The following is a 14,263-nucleotide window of genomic DNA, read 5'->3' as shown; positions in this document are numbered from 1 at the left end:
ATCGAGTCAGTGATACCATCCAGCCATCTCATCCTCTGTCGTCCCCTTCTCCTCCTGCCCCCAATCCCTCCCAGCATCAGACTCTTTTCCAATGAGTCAACTCTTCGCATGAGGTGGCCAAAGTACTGGAGTTTCAGCTTTAGCATCATTCCTTCCAAAGAAATCCCAGGGCTGATCTCCTTCAGAATGGACTGGTTGGATTGCCTTGCAGTCCAAGGGACTCTCAAGAGTCTTCTCCAACACCACAGTTCAAAAGCATCAATTCTTCGGCACTCAGCTTTCTTCACAGTCCAACTCTCACATCCACACATGACCACAGGAAAAACCATAGCCTTGACTAGACGAAACTTTGTTGGAAAAATAATGTCTCTGCTTTTGAATATGTTATCTAGGTTGGTCATAACTTTCCTTCCAAGGAGTAAGTGTCCTTTAATTTCATGGCTGCAGTCACCATCTGTAGTGATTTTGGAGCCCAGAAAAATAGACTGACACTGTTTCCACTGTTTCCCCATCTATTTCCCATGAGGTGGTGGGACCAGATGCCATGATCTTCATTTTCTGAATGTTGAGCTTTAAGCCAACTTTTTCACTCTCCACTTTCACTTTCATCAAGAGGCTTTTGAGTTCCTCTTCACTTTCCGCCATAAGGGTGGTGTCATCTGCATATCTGAGGTTATTGATATTTCTCCCAGCAATCTTGATTCCAGCTTGTGTTTCTTCCAGTCCAGCGTTTCTCATGATGTACTCTGCATATAAGTTAAATAAACAGGGTGACAATATACAGCCTTGACGAACTCCTTTTCCTATTTGGAACCAGTCTGTTGTTTCATGTCCAGTTCTAACTGTTGCTTCCTGACCTGCATACAAATTTCTCAAGAGGGAGATCAGGTGTTCTGGTATTCCCATCTCTTTCAGAATTTTCCACAGTTTATTGTGATCCACACAGTCAAAGGCTTTGGCATAGTCAATAAAGCAGAAATAGACGTTTTCTGGAACTCTCTTGCTTTTTCTATGATCCAGCAGATGTTGGCAATTTGATCTCTGGTTCCTCTGCGTTTTCTAAAACCAGCTTGAACATCAGGAAGTTCACGGTTCACATATTGCTGAAGCCTGGCTTGGAGAATTTTGAGCATTACTTTACTAGCGTGTGAGATGAGTGCAATTGTGCGGTAGTTTGAGCATTCTTTGGCATTGCCTTTCTTTGGGATTGGAATGAAAACTGACCTTTTCCAGTCCTGTGGCCACTGCTGAGTTTTCCAAATTTGCTGGCACATTGAGTGCAGCACTTTCACAGCATCATCTTTCAGGATTTGGAATAGCTCAACTGGAATTCCATCACCTCCACTAGCTGTGTTCGTAGTGATGCTTTCTAAGGCCACTTGACTTCACATTCCAGTAGACAAACAATTAACCAGACTCATCAAGAAAAAAAGGGAGAAAAATCAAATCAACAAAATCAAAAAAGAAAATGGAGAAATCACAACAGAAAACACAGAAGTAGAAAGGATCATAAGAGACTACTATCAGCAACTATATGCCCAAAAAATGGACAACTTGGAAGAAATGGATAAATTCTTAGAAAAGTATCTTTCCAAAACTGAACCAGGAAGAAATGAGAAATCTTAACAGACCCATCACAAGCACAGAAATCAACTCTGTAATCAGAACTCTTCCAGCAAACAAAAGCCCAGCACCAGATGGCTTCACAGCTGAATTCTACCAAAAATTTAGAGAAGAGCTAACACCTATCCTACTTAAACTCTTCTAGAAAATTGCAGAGGAAGGTAAACTGCCAACCTCATTTTATGAAGCCACCATTACCCTAATACCAAAACCAGACAAAGATGCAACAAGAAAAGAAAACTACAGGCCATTATCACTGATGAACATAGATGCAAAAATCCTTAACAAAATTCAAGCAAACATATTCTAACAACATATTAAAAAGGTCATATATCATGACCAAGTGGGCTTTATCTCAAGGATGCAAGGATTCTTTAATATCCACAAATCAATCAATGTGATACACCACATTAACAAATTGAAAAATAAAAACCATATGATTATCTCAATAGATGTAGAGAAAGCCTTTGACAAAATTCAACATCCACTTATGATTAAAAAAAAAAAAACCTTCCAGAAAGCACGAATATAAGGAACATACTTCAACATAATAAAAGCTTTATATGATAAACCCACAGCAAACATTATCCTTAATGGTTAAAAATTGAAAGCTTTTCGCCTAAAGTCAGGAACAAGACAAGGGTGCCCACTCTCACCACTACTATTCAACATAGTTTTGGAAGTTTGGGGCACAGCAGTCAGAGAAGAAAAAGAAATAAAAGGAAACCAGATTGGAAAAGAAAAATAAAACTCTCACTATTTGCAGATGACATGATCCTCTACATAGGAAACCCTAAAGTTCCACCAGAAAATTACTAGAGCTAATCAATGAATATAGTAAAGTTGCAAGATATAAAATCAACACACAGAAATCCCTTGCATTCCTATACACTAACAATGAGAAAACAGAAAGAGAAATTAAGGAAACAATTCCATTCACCATTGCAACAAAAAGAATAAAATACTTAGGAATAAATCTACCTAAACAAACAAAAGACCTATATATAGAAAACTATAGAACACTGGTGAAAGAAATCAAAGATGACACAAATAGATGGAGAAATATACCATGTTCATGGATCAGAAGAATCAATATATTGAAAATGAGTATACCACCCAAAGCAAACTGTAGATTCAATGCAATCCCTATCAAGCTACCAACAGTATTTTTCAGAGAACTATAACTAATAATTTCACAATTTGTATGGAAATACAAAAAACCTCAAATAGCCAAAGAAATCTTGAGAAAGAAGAATGGAACTGGAGGAATCAAAGTGCCTGACTTCAGACTACATTACAAAGCTACAGTCAAGACAGTAGGCACAAAGACAGAAATATAGATCAATGGAACAAAATAGAAAGCCCAGAGATAAATCCACACACCTATGGACACCTTATCTTTGACAAAAGAGGCAAGAATATACAATGGAGAAAAGACAATCTCTTTAACAAGTGGTGCTGGGAAAACTGGTCAACCACTTGTAAAAGAATGAAACTAGAACACTTTCTAACACCATACACAAAAATAAACTCAAAATGGATTAAAGATCTAAACGTAAGACCAGAAATGATAAAGCTCCTAGAGGAAAGCATAGGCAAAACACTCTCCAACATAAATCACAGCAGAATCCTCTATGACCCACCTCCCAGAGTAATGGAAATAAACGCAAAAATAAACAAATGGGACCTAATTAAACATAAAAGTTTTTGCACAGTGAAAGAAACTATAAGCAAGGTGAAAAGACAGACTTCAGAATGGGAGAAAATAATAGCAAATGAAGCAACTGACAAAGAATTAATCTCAAAAATATACAAGCAGCTCCTGCAGCTCAATTCCAGAAAAATAAACGACCCTATCAAAAAAATGGGCCAAAGAACTAAACAGACATTTCTCCAAAAAAGACATACAGATGGCTAACAAACACATGAAAACATGCTCAACATCACTCATTATCAGAGAAATGCAAATCAAAACCACAATGAGGTACCATCTCACACAGGTCAGAATGACTGCTATCAAAAAGTCTACAAGCAATAAATGCTGGAGAGGGTGTGGAGAAAAGGGAACCCTCTTACACTATTGCTGGGAATGCAAACTAGTACAGCCACTATGGAGAAGACTGTGGAGATTCCTTAGAAAACTGGAAATAGAACTACCATCAGTTCAGTTCAGTTCAGTCGCTCAGTCGTGTCCGACTCTTTACAACCCCATGAATCGCAGCACGCCAGGCCTCCCTGTCCATCACCAACTCCCAGAGTTCACTCAAACTCATCTGCACTGACTTGGTGATGCCATCCAGCCATCTCATCCTCTGTCATCCCCTTCGCCACCTGCCCCCAACCCTCCCAGCATCAGGGTCTTTTCCAATGAGTCAACTCTTCGCATGAGGTGGCCAAAGTACTGGAGTTTCAGCTTCAGCATTAGTCCTTCCAATGAACACCCAGGACTGGTCTCCCTTAGGATGTACTGGTTGGATCTCCTTGAAGTCCAAGGGACTCTCAATAGTCTTATCCAACACCACAGTTCAAAAGCATCAATTCTGCGGCGCTCAGCTTTCTTCACAGTCCAACTCTCACATCCATACATGACCACAGGAAAAACCATAGCCTTGACTAGATGGACCTTTGTTGGCAAAGTAATGTCTCTGCTTTTGAATATGCTATCTAGGTTGGTCATAACTTTCTTTCCAAGGAGTAAGCATCTTTTAATTTCATGGCTGCAGTCACCATCTGCAGTGATTTTGGAGCCCCCAAAAATAAAGTCTGACACTGTTTCCCCTGTTTCCCCATCTACTTCCCAAGAAGTGATGGGACCAGATGCCATGATCTTCATTTTCTGAATGTTGAGCTTTAAGCCAACTTTTTCACTCTCCACTTTTACTTTCATCAGGAGGCTTTTGAGTTCCTCTTCACTTTCTGCCATAAGGGTGGTATCATCTGCATATCTGAGGTTATTGATATTTCTCCCAGCAATCTTGATTCCAGCTTGTGTTTCTTCCAGCCCAGCGTTTCTCATGATGTACTCTGCATATAAGTTAAATAAGCAGGGTGACAATATACAGCCTTGACGAACTCCTTTTCCTATTTGGAACCAGTCAGTTGTTTCATGTCCAGTTCTAACTGTTGCTTCCTGACCTGCATATAGGTTTTTCAAGAGGCAAGTCACGTGGTCTGGTACTCCCATCTCTTTCAGAATTTTCCACAGTTATTGTGATCCACACAAAGGCTTTGGCATAGTCAATAAAGCAGAACTAGATGTTTTTATGGAACTCTCTTGCTTTTTCTATGATCTAGCGGATGTTGGCAATTTGATCTCTGATTCCTCTGCCTTTTCTAAAACCAATTTGAACATCTGGAAGTTCACAATTCATGTATTGCTGAAGCCTGGCTTGGAGAATTTTGAGCATTACTTTACTAGCATGTGAGATGAGTGCAATTGTGCGGTAGTTTGAGCATTCTTTGGCATTGCCTTTCTTTGGGATTGGAATGAAAACTGACCTTTTCCAGTCCTGTGGCCACTGCTGAGTTTTCCAAATTTGCTGGCATATTGAGTGCAGCACTTTCACAGCATCATCTTCCAGGATTTGAAATAGCTCCACTGGAATTCCATCACCTCCACTAGCTTTGTTCATAGTGATGCTTTCTAATGCCCACTTGACTTCACATTCCAGGATGTTTGGCTCTAGGTCAGTGATCACACCATCGTGATTATCTGGGTCGTGAAGATCTTTTTTGTATAGTTCTTCTGTGTATTCTTGCCACCTGTTCTTAATATCTTCTGCTTCTGTTAGGTCCGTACCATTTCTGTCCTTTATCGAGCCCATCTTTGCATGAAATGTTCCCTTGGTATCTCTAATTTTCTTGAAGAGAACCCTAGTCTTTCCCATTCTGTTGTTTTCCTCTATTTCTTTGCATTGATCGCTGAGGAAGGCTTTCTTATCTCTCCTTGTTATTCTTTGGAACTCTGCATTCAGATGCTTATATCTTTTCTTTTCTCCTTTGCTTTTCACTTCTCTTCTTTTCACAGCTATTTGTAAGGCCTCCGCAGACAGACATTTTGCTTTTTTGCATTTCTTTTCCTTGGGGATGGTCTTGATCCCTGTCTCCTGTACAATGTCACGAACTTCTGTCCATAGTTAATCAGGCACTCTGTCTATCAGATCTAGGCCCTTAAGTCTATTTCTCACTTCTACTGTATAATCATAAGGGATTTGATTTAGGTCATACCTGAATGGTCTAGTGGTTTTCCCTACTTTCTTCAATTTAAGTCTGAATTTGGCAATAAGGAGTTCATGATCTGAGTCACAGTCAGCTCCCGGTCTTGTTTTTGCTGACTGTATAGAGCTTCTCCATCTACCATATGACCCAGCAATCCCACTGTGGGGCATACACACCAAGGAAACCAGAATTGAAAGAGACACGTGTACCCCAATGTTCATCACAGCACTCTTTACAATAGTCAGGACACGGAAGCAACCTAGATGTCCACTGGCAGACGAATGGATAAGAAAGCTGTGGTACATACACACAATGGAATATTACAGAGCCATTAAAAAGAATGCATTTGAATCAGTTCTAATGAGATGGATGAAACTGGAGCCTATTACACAGAGTGAAGTAAGTCAGAAAGAAAAAGACCAATACAGTATACTAATGCATATATATGTAATTTAGAAAGATGGTAACAATGACCCTATATGCGAGACAGCAAAAGAGACACAGAAGTAAAGAAAAGTCTTTTAGTCTTTAGGACTCTGTGGGAGAAGGCAAGGGTAGGAGAGAATAGCACTGAAACGTGTATATTATCATATATGAAACAGATCACCAGTCCAGGTTCAATGCATGAGACAGGGTGCTCAGGACTGGTGCACTGGGATGACCCTGAGGGATGGGGAGGGAGGTGGGAGTGGGGTTCAGGATGGGGAACACATGTACACCCATGGCTGATTCATTCCTATGTAGGGCAAATACCACTACAATATTGTAAAGTAGTTAGCCTCCAATTAAAATAAATAAATTAATATTTAAAAATAAAATAAAATTAAAAAAAAAGAAGCTGCATTTAGTGGGAAATTAGTAGGGAGAGTCAATGGAATTCTGAAAACTTTGAAGTCTTGGGAAAACTATAAAAATAATTAAAGAATAAAAAGTCGTATCACATGAAACAAAAATATAAAGAGGAATATTCACTTGTGAAAGATAAGAATTCACAAGAATATACAAGACAGACAGAGGCTAACAGCTAGTTGTTTCAAACACATGAGGCAAGTGTAGCGCACTTAAGAGTACAGGCTCCCCTGAGTTCAACTCAAGTTCAAATTCTTGCTCTACCACTCAACAGCTGCTATTCTGAACAAGTTACTTACTCTTTATGCCTCAGTTTCTTCTAAAATAGGAAAATAATGAGATAATCCACACAAATGCTACTCACTAAAGTAACTGGCACTCTAAAAGTTATTAGAATTCTAAATAATCACTAATTTGTTATAACTTCAAATAAAAAACTAGAATAATGAGAAACTTCATTAAAACTTGTTTTCTTCAAACACTAAAACTATACAGCTTTTATATTTTAAATAAAGCAATGTGAATTGAATAAACTGCTTTTGTGGAGGAAAATGAAGAAATAGTTTCACACTCTAACCCTCTTTCCTTTCAAGTTGGCAGAAAAATAGGGCAAAGAGTTCACAGAAACTTGATTCCTTTCCAGTCAATTTGGACAAGGTCCAGTTAGCCAGTTCCTCAAGGAAATGATGCAATGAAAACAATTCAGGAAAATAAATAATATGGGAAAAACATAACACGGAGGCGGGAGATAATTTTATTTCATCTTCTATTTAGATGTTAGTTTTAAAAAGCAACCAAAATGAGGGCTTCCCTGGTGGCTCAGTGGTAAAGAATCCACCTGCCAGTGCAGGAGACCTGGGTTTGATCCCTGGTCCAGGAAGATCCCACATGCTGCAGAGCTATTAAGCCTGTGTGCCACAACTATCGAGCCTGTGCTCTAAAGCATGGGAGCTGAAACTACTGAGCCCTTGCCCTGCAGCTACTGAAGCCTGAGCGCCCTAGAGTCCATGCTCCAGAACAAGAGAAGCCATCACAGTGAGAAGCCCACACACTGCAACTGGAGAGTGGCCCCTGCTTCCCAAAACTAGAGAAAAGCCCACACAGCAATAAAGACCCAGCACAGCCAAAAATAAACAAATAAATAAAATTATTTTCTTAATGCAACCAAAATGAAATCTGTAAATCATACACTTTTAATTGTTAGCTACTATACGTGTTTAATGTACCATTTGAACTATACTTTTCATGGAAACTGAGATTGTTTCTTCATATTTAGTAGCAAGTGAGTAAATATCAGGACACCTAGGTAGCCATCTGACAAACAAAGGAAATAGGCAGGCTCTTATTTCCTTCCTAAGGTGAAACTAAAGCCCAGTAGATTGACAACCCCAACATAAAAAGTGAAGCCATAAATTACTAGAGAAAATTTTGCAGAAGAGCTTATGAAACTAGAAACAATCACAGAACAATGAAATCAATATATTTGATGACATAAAAACTTTAAAATTCTGTACAGAAAGAAAATAGCACTAACAATGTCAAAAGACGGAAACTAGGCCAACAGCCTATTTTCTTTAATACATGAAGATATTTTATGAATAAGATGTTTTGTATTTTATGTAAGGGAAGTGGAAGAAAACAAATAGCAAAACAAGCAGTTAATTAGAAAGGAATTTTAAAATGTTAACTATATGAAAGATGATTAACCTCATTTATAATTAAACAAATTATAATTAAACATATTATAATAATAATGGGAACCAGTTAATCACCTAGCAGGTTGACACACAGATCATAAAGTTTGATGACACAGCAGGTGATAATATGAGGAAAGACACCACTATGTAATATAGAAGTGATAAAATAATGGAAACCCTTTGGAGGACAACTGGTTTATTCATCAACATTGAGAATGCACATAGCACATCAGCTGTTCAAGTTCTGAACTTATCTCGTAAGGATTTTCCCATTTTTATACAAAGACAGACACATATTATCATACCCAGTTGGTGATGGACAAAGCCCCATTTGTCTCAGTTTCTGTCTTTTGTGAACTGCCAAGCAAACTGTAGGAATTCAAAAAGTAATCTTTGAATGTAGAAATGAACAGCATGTGCATGACAGCACTGCCAATGTCTGACGACAAATCCTATGTCCAATACAGGAGACTGGTTAATACATTTTAATAGAATAAATTGAGACAATGAAATAGTACACAGCCCCCAAAAGAATAATATACATGTTGAAATAGGGTGATCTCTAAGATAAGTTCAGTTCAGTTGCTCAGTCATGTCCAACTCTTTGCAACCCCATGGACTGCAGCATGCCAGGCCTCCCTGTCCATCACCAACTCCTGGAGTTTACTCAAACTCATGTCCATTGAGTCGGTGATGGCATCCAACCATCTCATCCTCTCTCATCCCCTTCTCCTCCCACCTTCAATCTTTCCCAGCATCAGGGTCTTTTTTCAAATGTCAGCTTTTCACATCAGGTGGCCAAAGTATTGGAGTTTCAGCTTCAACATCAGTCCTTCAAATGAATATTCAGGACTGATTTCCTTTAGGATGGTCTGGTTGGATCTCCTTGCAGTCCAAGGCATTCTCAAGAGTCTTCTCCAACACCACAGTTCAAAAGCATCAATTCTTCAGTGCTCAGCTTTCTTTATAGTCCAACTCTCACATCCATACATGACTACTGGAAAAACCAGAGCCTTGGACTAGACGGATCTTTGTTGGCAAAGTAATGTCTCTGCTTTTTAAGTTAGGTTAAAAAGCAAAATGTAAAACACATACATATGCTTGAAAAGTGTTAGTCACTCCGTTGTATCCAACTCTTTGTGACCACATGGACTGTAGCTCACTAGGTTGCTCCCTCCGTCCATGGGATTTTCCAAGAAGAACACTGGAGTGGGTAGTCATTCCCTTTTCCAGAGGATCTTCCTGACCCAGGGATCGAACCCAGGACTCTTTTGTCTTCTGCATTGCCAGGTGGGTTCTTTACCACTAGGGCCACCTGGGAAGCCTACATATGCTTGTGTGACTATATTCTACCTGGACAGGTAAGAGGTAGGTAAAAACAAATGCGACTGGGTAGATGGTTTGTAAACTAAGGTCTGGGGTGAGGGATTTTGTCCTTTAGAAAGTTACTTTTAGGAACTTACTTTGCATTGCTTACTATTTGTGGATTAAAATAAAAGCATCTGTACTTATTGTACTTTTTCAATTAAAAATTAGTTTTCAACAGCAAAAATCCCCATACTGAGACCTCTGGGACGCTGCACTGTAACACTTCTCTGCCTCTCAGCTCGCTGAGGGTGAGCTAGCAGCTTGGAGAAAGGACTCCATCAAGTTCAGCTGCTGAGCGGTCACTGCGCTGGGTACGTCCTGTTCTGTTAAACCAGTCAATGATCAGACCTGGAAACCAGCCATCGCTGGACGCCTTTTACCCGTTACTTAACAAATGCGGATGCTAAGTCCAAAGTGACACAACTCAAGGTCGCACCCCTCTTTCTGATTTCTGTCTTCCCACCACCCTGCTCTCAACCCGGTGTATCACACCTGGAAACACAAAGGAGAAGCCTCATACCGACCCTTCCGCTGAAGATACTCTGCACCGCTTTAGTGCCTTGACTTGAGTATTACTATTACCAATACTCTTTTGCTAGAATTTGGCTTCAGATCTTCAGTTTTCCTGGCAATTTCATTTCTCCCACACGTCGAGTTATCTGCTGAGATGAAATACATTTAGGCTTCCCACATCTCAGAAGTCATTATCTTTTATCTCTGCTGCTCTGCCGCGGAGAGTAAGGCATTTCCGAAAAACTTAATAGGTTCGGGAGACTCATCCAAGAGCAGAATTTCACTGCTTGGGGTCAAATAGGCCCTCACCCCAGAGGGCGCCAGCTTTTTTAGAGGTTTCCCGTTTCCATGACCCTGGAGAAACTGGAAGGACCAGCGCGCGATTTCTCAGGACACCCACTGTCACCGCCCGGTGCGCCCCGGGAGCGTCCCGGCCGAGGTAACACGGCCCTCGCACCCCCCGCTCCCAGCACGGGTCCCGGCCCAGCCTCGGCTTCCCGGCGCGTCACCCGGGTGGGGCTCGGCGGGAAGGTCCCCTTACCCTCCAGGCCAGATCCAGATCGAAGTCCCGGGCGCGCAGGAACCGCAGCAGGAAGGCGTCGCTGAGCAGCCACCCGGCCAGCGGAGCGCCCGCCGCCCCGGCCCGGCGCCGCAGCTCGGCCAGGCTGGGCTGCAGCAGCGGCGAGTGGTCGGGCAGCGCGCTGAGTTGCAGCCCCGCCGGCCCCGGCCGCGCCTCCGCCATGCCCGCCGCCCTCTCCTGCTGTGGTCCGGGGCGCCAGGGAGAGCGCCCGCGGGCCTCCTGCCCCTCCTCCGCGGACCGCCTGCCACGCCCGGAGGGGTGCGCCCCGCGGTCTCTTAGAGCGAACCACGTGGTGCCCTGCGGGGCTCAGGGCTCTGCAATCCCCAGGTAGTAACCCCGGCCTTCCCAGAAAGGAAGTCACTGGTGCTCAGCGTCAAGAAGATGACATAGTGTGTTTGCCTCCGCTGATGGTGATCGGTGGCGATGTTTTAAAACTAGTCAGCTAGAGAACTTTATTTTTTCCATTTTCTTCCTTCTTTCCCTCCGCCCCACCCCCCATCTACCTCTCTCTCTCTCTTCCTTCCTTCCTTTCCTTTTTCTTTCTTCCTTCCTCCCTTCTTCCCTCCTTTCTTCCTTCCTTCTTTCTTCTCTCACTCCCTCCCTTCCTTCCTTCCGTCTTACAATCCTACCTTGTCCTAGAACTGGAAGGAGCCTTAGAACCACCACTTCGCGTCTCAGTGGCGGGCTCCCAGAGGAGTCCTTCTCCCTACCCTTCCATTAATGCTTCTCACGGACTCCTCACCTCAACCTGTGTTACATCCTGCGTGCGTGCTAAAGGGGTTTCAGTAGTGTCAGACTCGACCCCACGGACAGTAGCCCCCCAGGCTCCTCTGTGCATGGGAATTCTCCAGGCAAGAATACTGGAGTGGGCGGTCGTTTCCTTCTCCAAGGTGTGTTGTTGAATCAGTGGTTTCCAAAATACACATCCCCAAAGGGCACCTTAACTGACTCACTGCTCCTCCCCTTCCTCCCATTTCAGGCAAAGTCTTCTTAGTTCTTTGGTAGCTTACTCTGTTAGTGATATACACCAATAAATGACTGTCGTTTTTCAGTCATTAAGTTGTGTCCGACTCTGAGCGCCATGGAGTGCAGCACACCAGTCTTCCCTGTCCTCCACTGTCTCCCGGAGTTTACCCAAATTCATGTCCATTGAGTTGGTGATGCTATCTAACCATCTTACCCTGTGCTTCCCCCTTCTCTTGCCTTCAGTCTTTTCCAGCATCAAGGTCTTTTCCAGTGAGTTGGCTCCTCACATTATGTAGCCAAAGTATTGGAGCTTCAACTTCAGCATCAATGCTTCCATAGAATATTCAAGGTTGATTTTCTTTAGGATGGGCTTATTTGATCTCTTTGCAGTCCAAGGGACTCTCAGAGTCTTTTCCAGCACTACAATTTGAACGCATCAGTTCTTCAGCCTTCTTTATGGTCGAACTCTCACATACCTACATGACTACTGAAAAAACCATATCTTTGACTATACATACCTTTGTGGGCAAAGTGATGTCTCTGATTTTTAATAATCAAGGACTAGAAAGTGCCAAGGAAAATCTTTGTAAACACTACATACTTCCTGTGTTATGCTCCATTATCATGTCTGGTCACTCAACAGAGTCCAAAGTCCTCATATGACCTCATCTAAGTGATCCCTCTTTATGAAGATGGAGCAGGGAAGTGATGTGGAAACCAGAAAGGCCATTAAATTGGTCTTTCCTTGATCTTTGTCTTTTGCAACTATCCCAGAACTGACCTGTCTCCCTGAGGGAGAACTCATGAGTTGAATTTTTATTGACTATATACTATGTGACAGATAAATACTAAAATCTCACAAACAAATAAAACCAAATCTTTGCCTTTATGATGTCCAATGGGAGGTGAGAGAGACTGCCATTTCATTCATGAAAAAAAAATAGTTATTGAGCACCTTCTGTGTCCAGATCTTGTTCCAGGTACTGAGGGTCCATTCTCAAACAAAACAGATACAACCCTTGTCTTGGGGGCTTTGATTTTTGTGGAGGGAGATTAGATGAGGAATGAGATAAATAAGCAGTAAAACAGAGTCAGGGAGGTGGTGATAAGCGTTTTGGGGAAACATAAAGCTCTGAAGGAGGGTTGAACCCACAGTGATGTTTGAATAACACCTGCAAGAGGGGAGGAAGTTGGACCAGGGGTCCCTGAGATGCAGATGGGGGCCAGGCTTGGGAAGTCATTGAAGTAAATAATCAAAATTCAGTGAGTAAGCTATGGTAAATGAGGGCTAGAGGTGCCAAGCTTTAATTTTCATTTAGAGTGAGATAGAAAGCTATTGGAGGAGAGGTTTACCATTCAATGCGAAAACCGTCATGAAAGGGTTAGAGAGAAAGTACCATAGAGAACACAGAGGAGGGCTTCCTGACCCTGCTTAGGGTATCTGGGAAGGCTTCATAAAGAGAGGGTCTTTGCTTAGCTTTAATGGAGGCATTGGGAAGGTTTGCCAGGTGAAAGAAAGAGGTGGAATCTGGAAGTTAAGTACTAGTCCAAAGGGGTAGACTGTGCAGAGCCTTACTTGGAACTCTGAATAATGAAAAATCCAAAGGAAGCCAGTCTTCTCTGGGAGCTTAAAGAGTTTAAAAGTAAGCAAACAAGATAGTGTACACATGGAATATTTTCTTTCAATTAAAAAAAATACACTCTTCTAGTTGTTTCTAGTAATTAGCATCTGCTGTTTTGAAATAGGGCAGAAAGTTCATTCAGAGGGACTTCCCTAGTGGTCTAGGGGTTAAAAGATGCCATGCGCCCAGTGCAGGGGGTATGGGATCCATCCTTGGTCAGGAACTAAGGAACCTAAAGCCATGTGGCACTGCAAAAAAAATTCACCAAGAGATCATGGACATAGCTATAGTATCATAGCTGTAGCATCCGTTTTTGAAACTGAGCTTTGTGGTGTATGGAGTCTGATTTGGCTAGGTTTGCATTTGTAGAACTCTCATAGGAAAAACCCAAAAGAATTTTTATTGACTGATTTTGATGGATAACCATTAAATTTGGTGAAAGTGGAAGCAACATGGAGCCCAGGTGACCAAGAGACATGGTTCCTAATAACCCAGAGGTATAGACGTAGTGGAGCATCTCTGTGGTCAAAATATGAAACAATGCCAGCACCTGCAGTTAGTGCCTTTGAAGAAAAACTAAGAGAGAAAAGAAAAGAAATGTGAAGGAGTAGTGGAGTAGATAGACAATGGCACCCCACTCCAGTACTCGTGCCTGGAAAATCCCATGGATGGAGGAGCCGGGAAGGCTGGAGTCCATGGGGTCGCTGAGTCGGACACAACTGAGCAACTTCCCTTTCACTTTTCACTTTCATGCATTGGAGAAGGAAATGGCAACCCACTCCAGTGTTCTTGCCTGGAGAATCCCAGGGATGGGGGAGCCTGGTGGG

The 14,263-nt window shown here is 42.0% G+C and overlaps 1 protein-coding gene across 2 annotated transcripts in view; it reads right to left on the bottom strand.

Moving 5' to 3' along the window:
* The window catches only part of TTPA (alpha tocopherol transfer protein), a 31,032-nt gene extending 19,930 nt beyond the window's left edge, over positions 1-11,102 (bottom strand). Inside the window, exon 1 of one of the 2 annotated variants that reach the window (XM_044928742.2) lies at positions 10,810-11,102. In XM_044928742.2, coding sequence (XP_044784677.1) covers positions 10,810-11,010 — 201 coding nt within the window. In that variant the 5' untranslated portion in view covers positions 11,011-11,102. The remainder of the gene's footprint in view (positions 1-10,809) is intronic. The other variant, XM_025265347.3, reaches the window with a different exon arrangement.
* Positions 11,103-14,263: the final 3,161 nt, after the last annotated feature.

Source organism: Bubalus bubalis, chromosome 15, assembly GCF_019923935.1.
Source record: "Bubalus bubalis isolate 160015118507 breed Murrah chromosome 15, NDDB_SH_1, whole genome shotgun sequence".
NCBI lineage: Eukaryota > Metazoa > Chordata > Mammalia > Artiodactyla > Bovidae > Bubalus > Bubalus bubalis.
The sequence above is the reverse complement of the archived record's forward strand: the minus strand, read 5'-3'. Positions and strand labels throughout refer to the sequence as shown.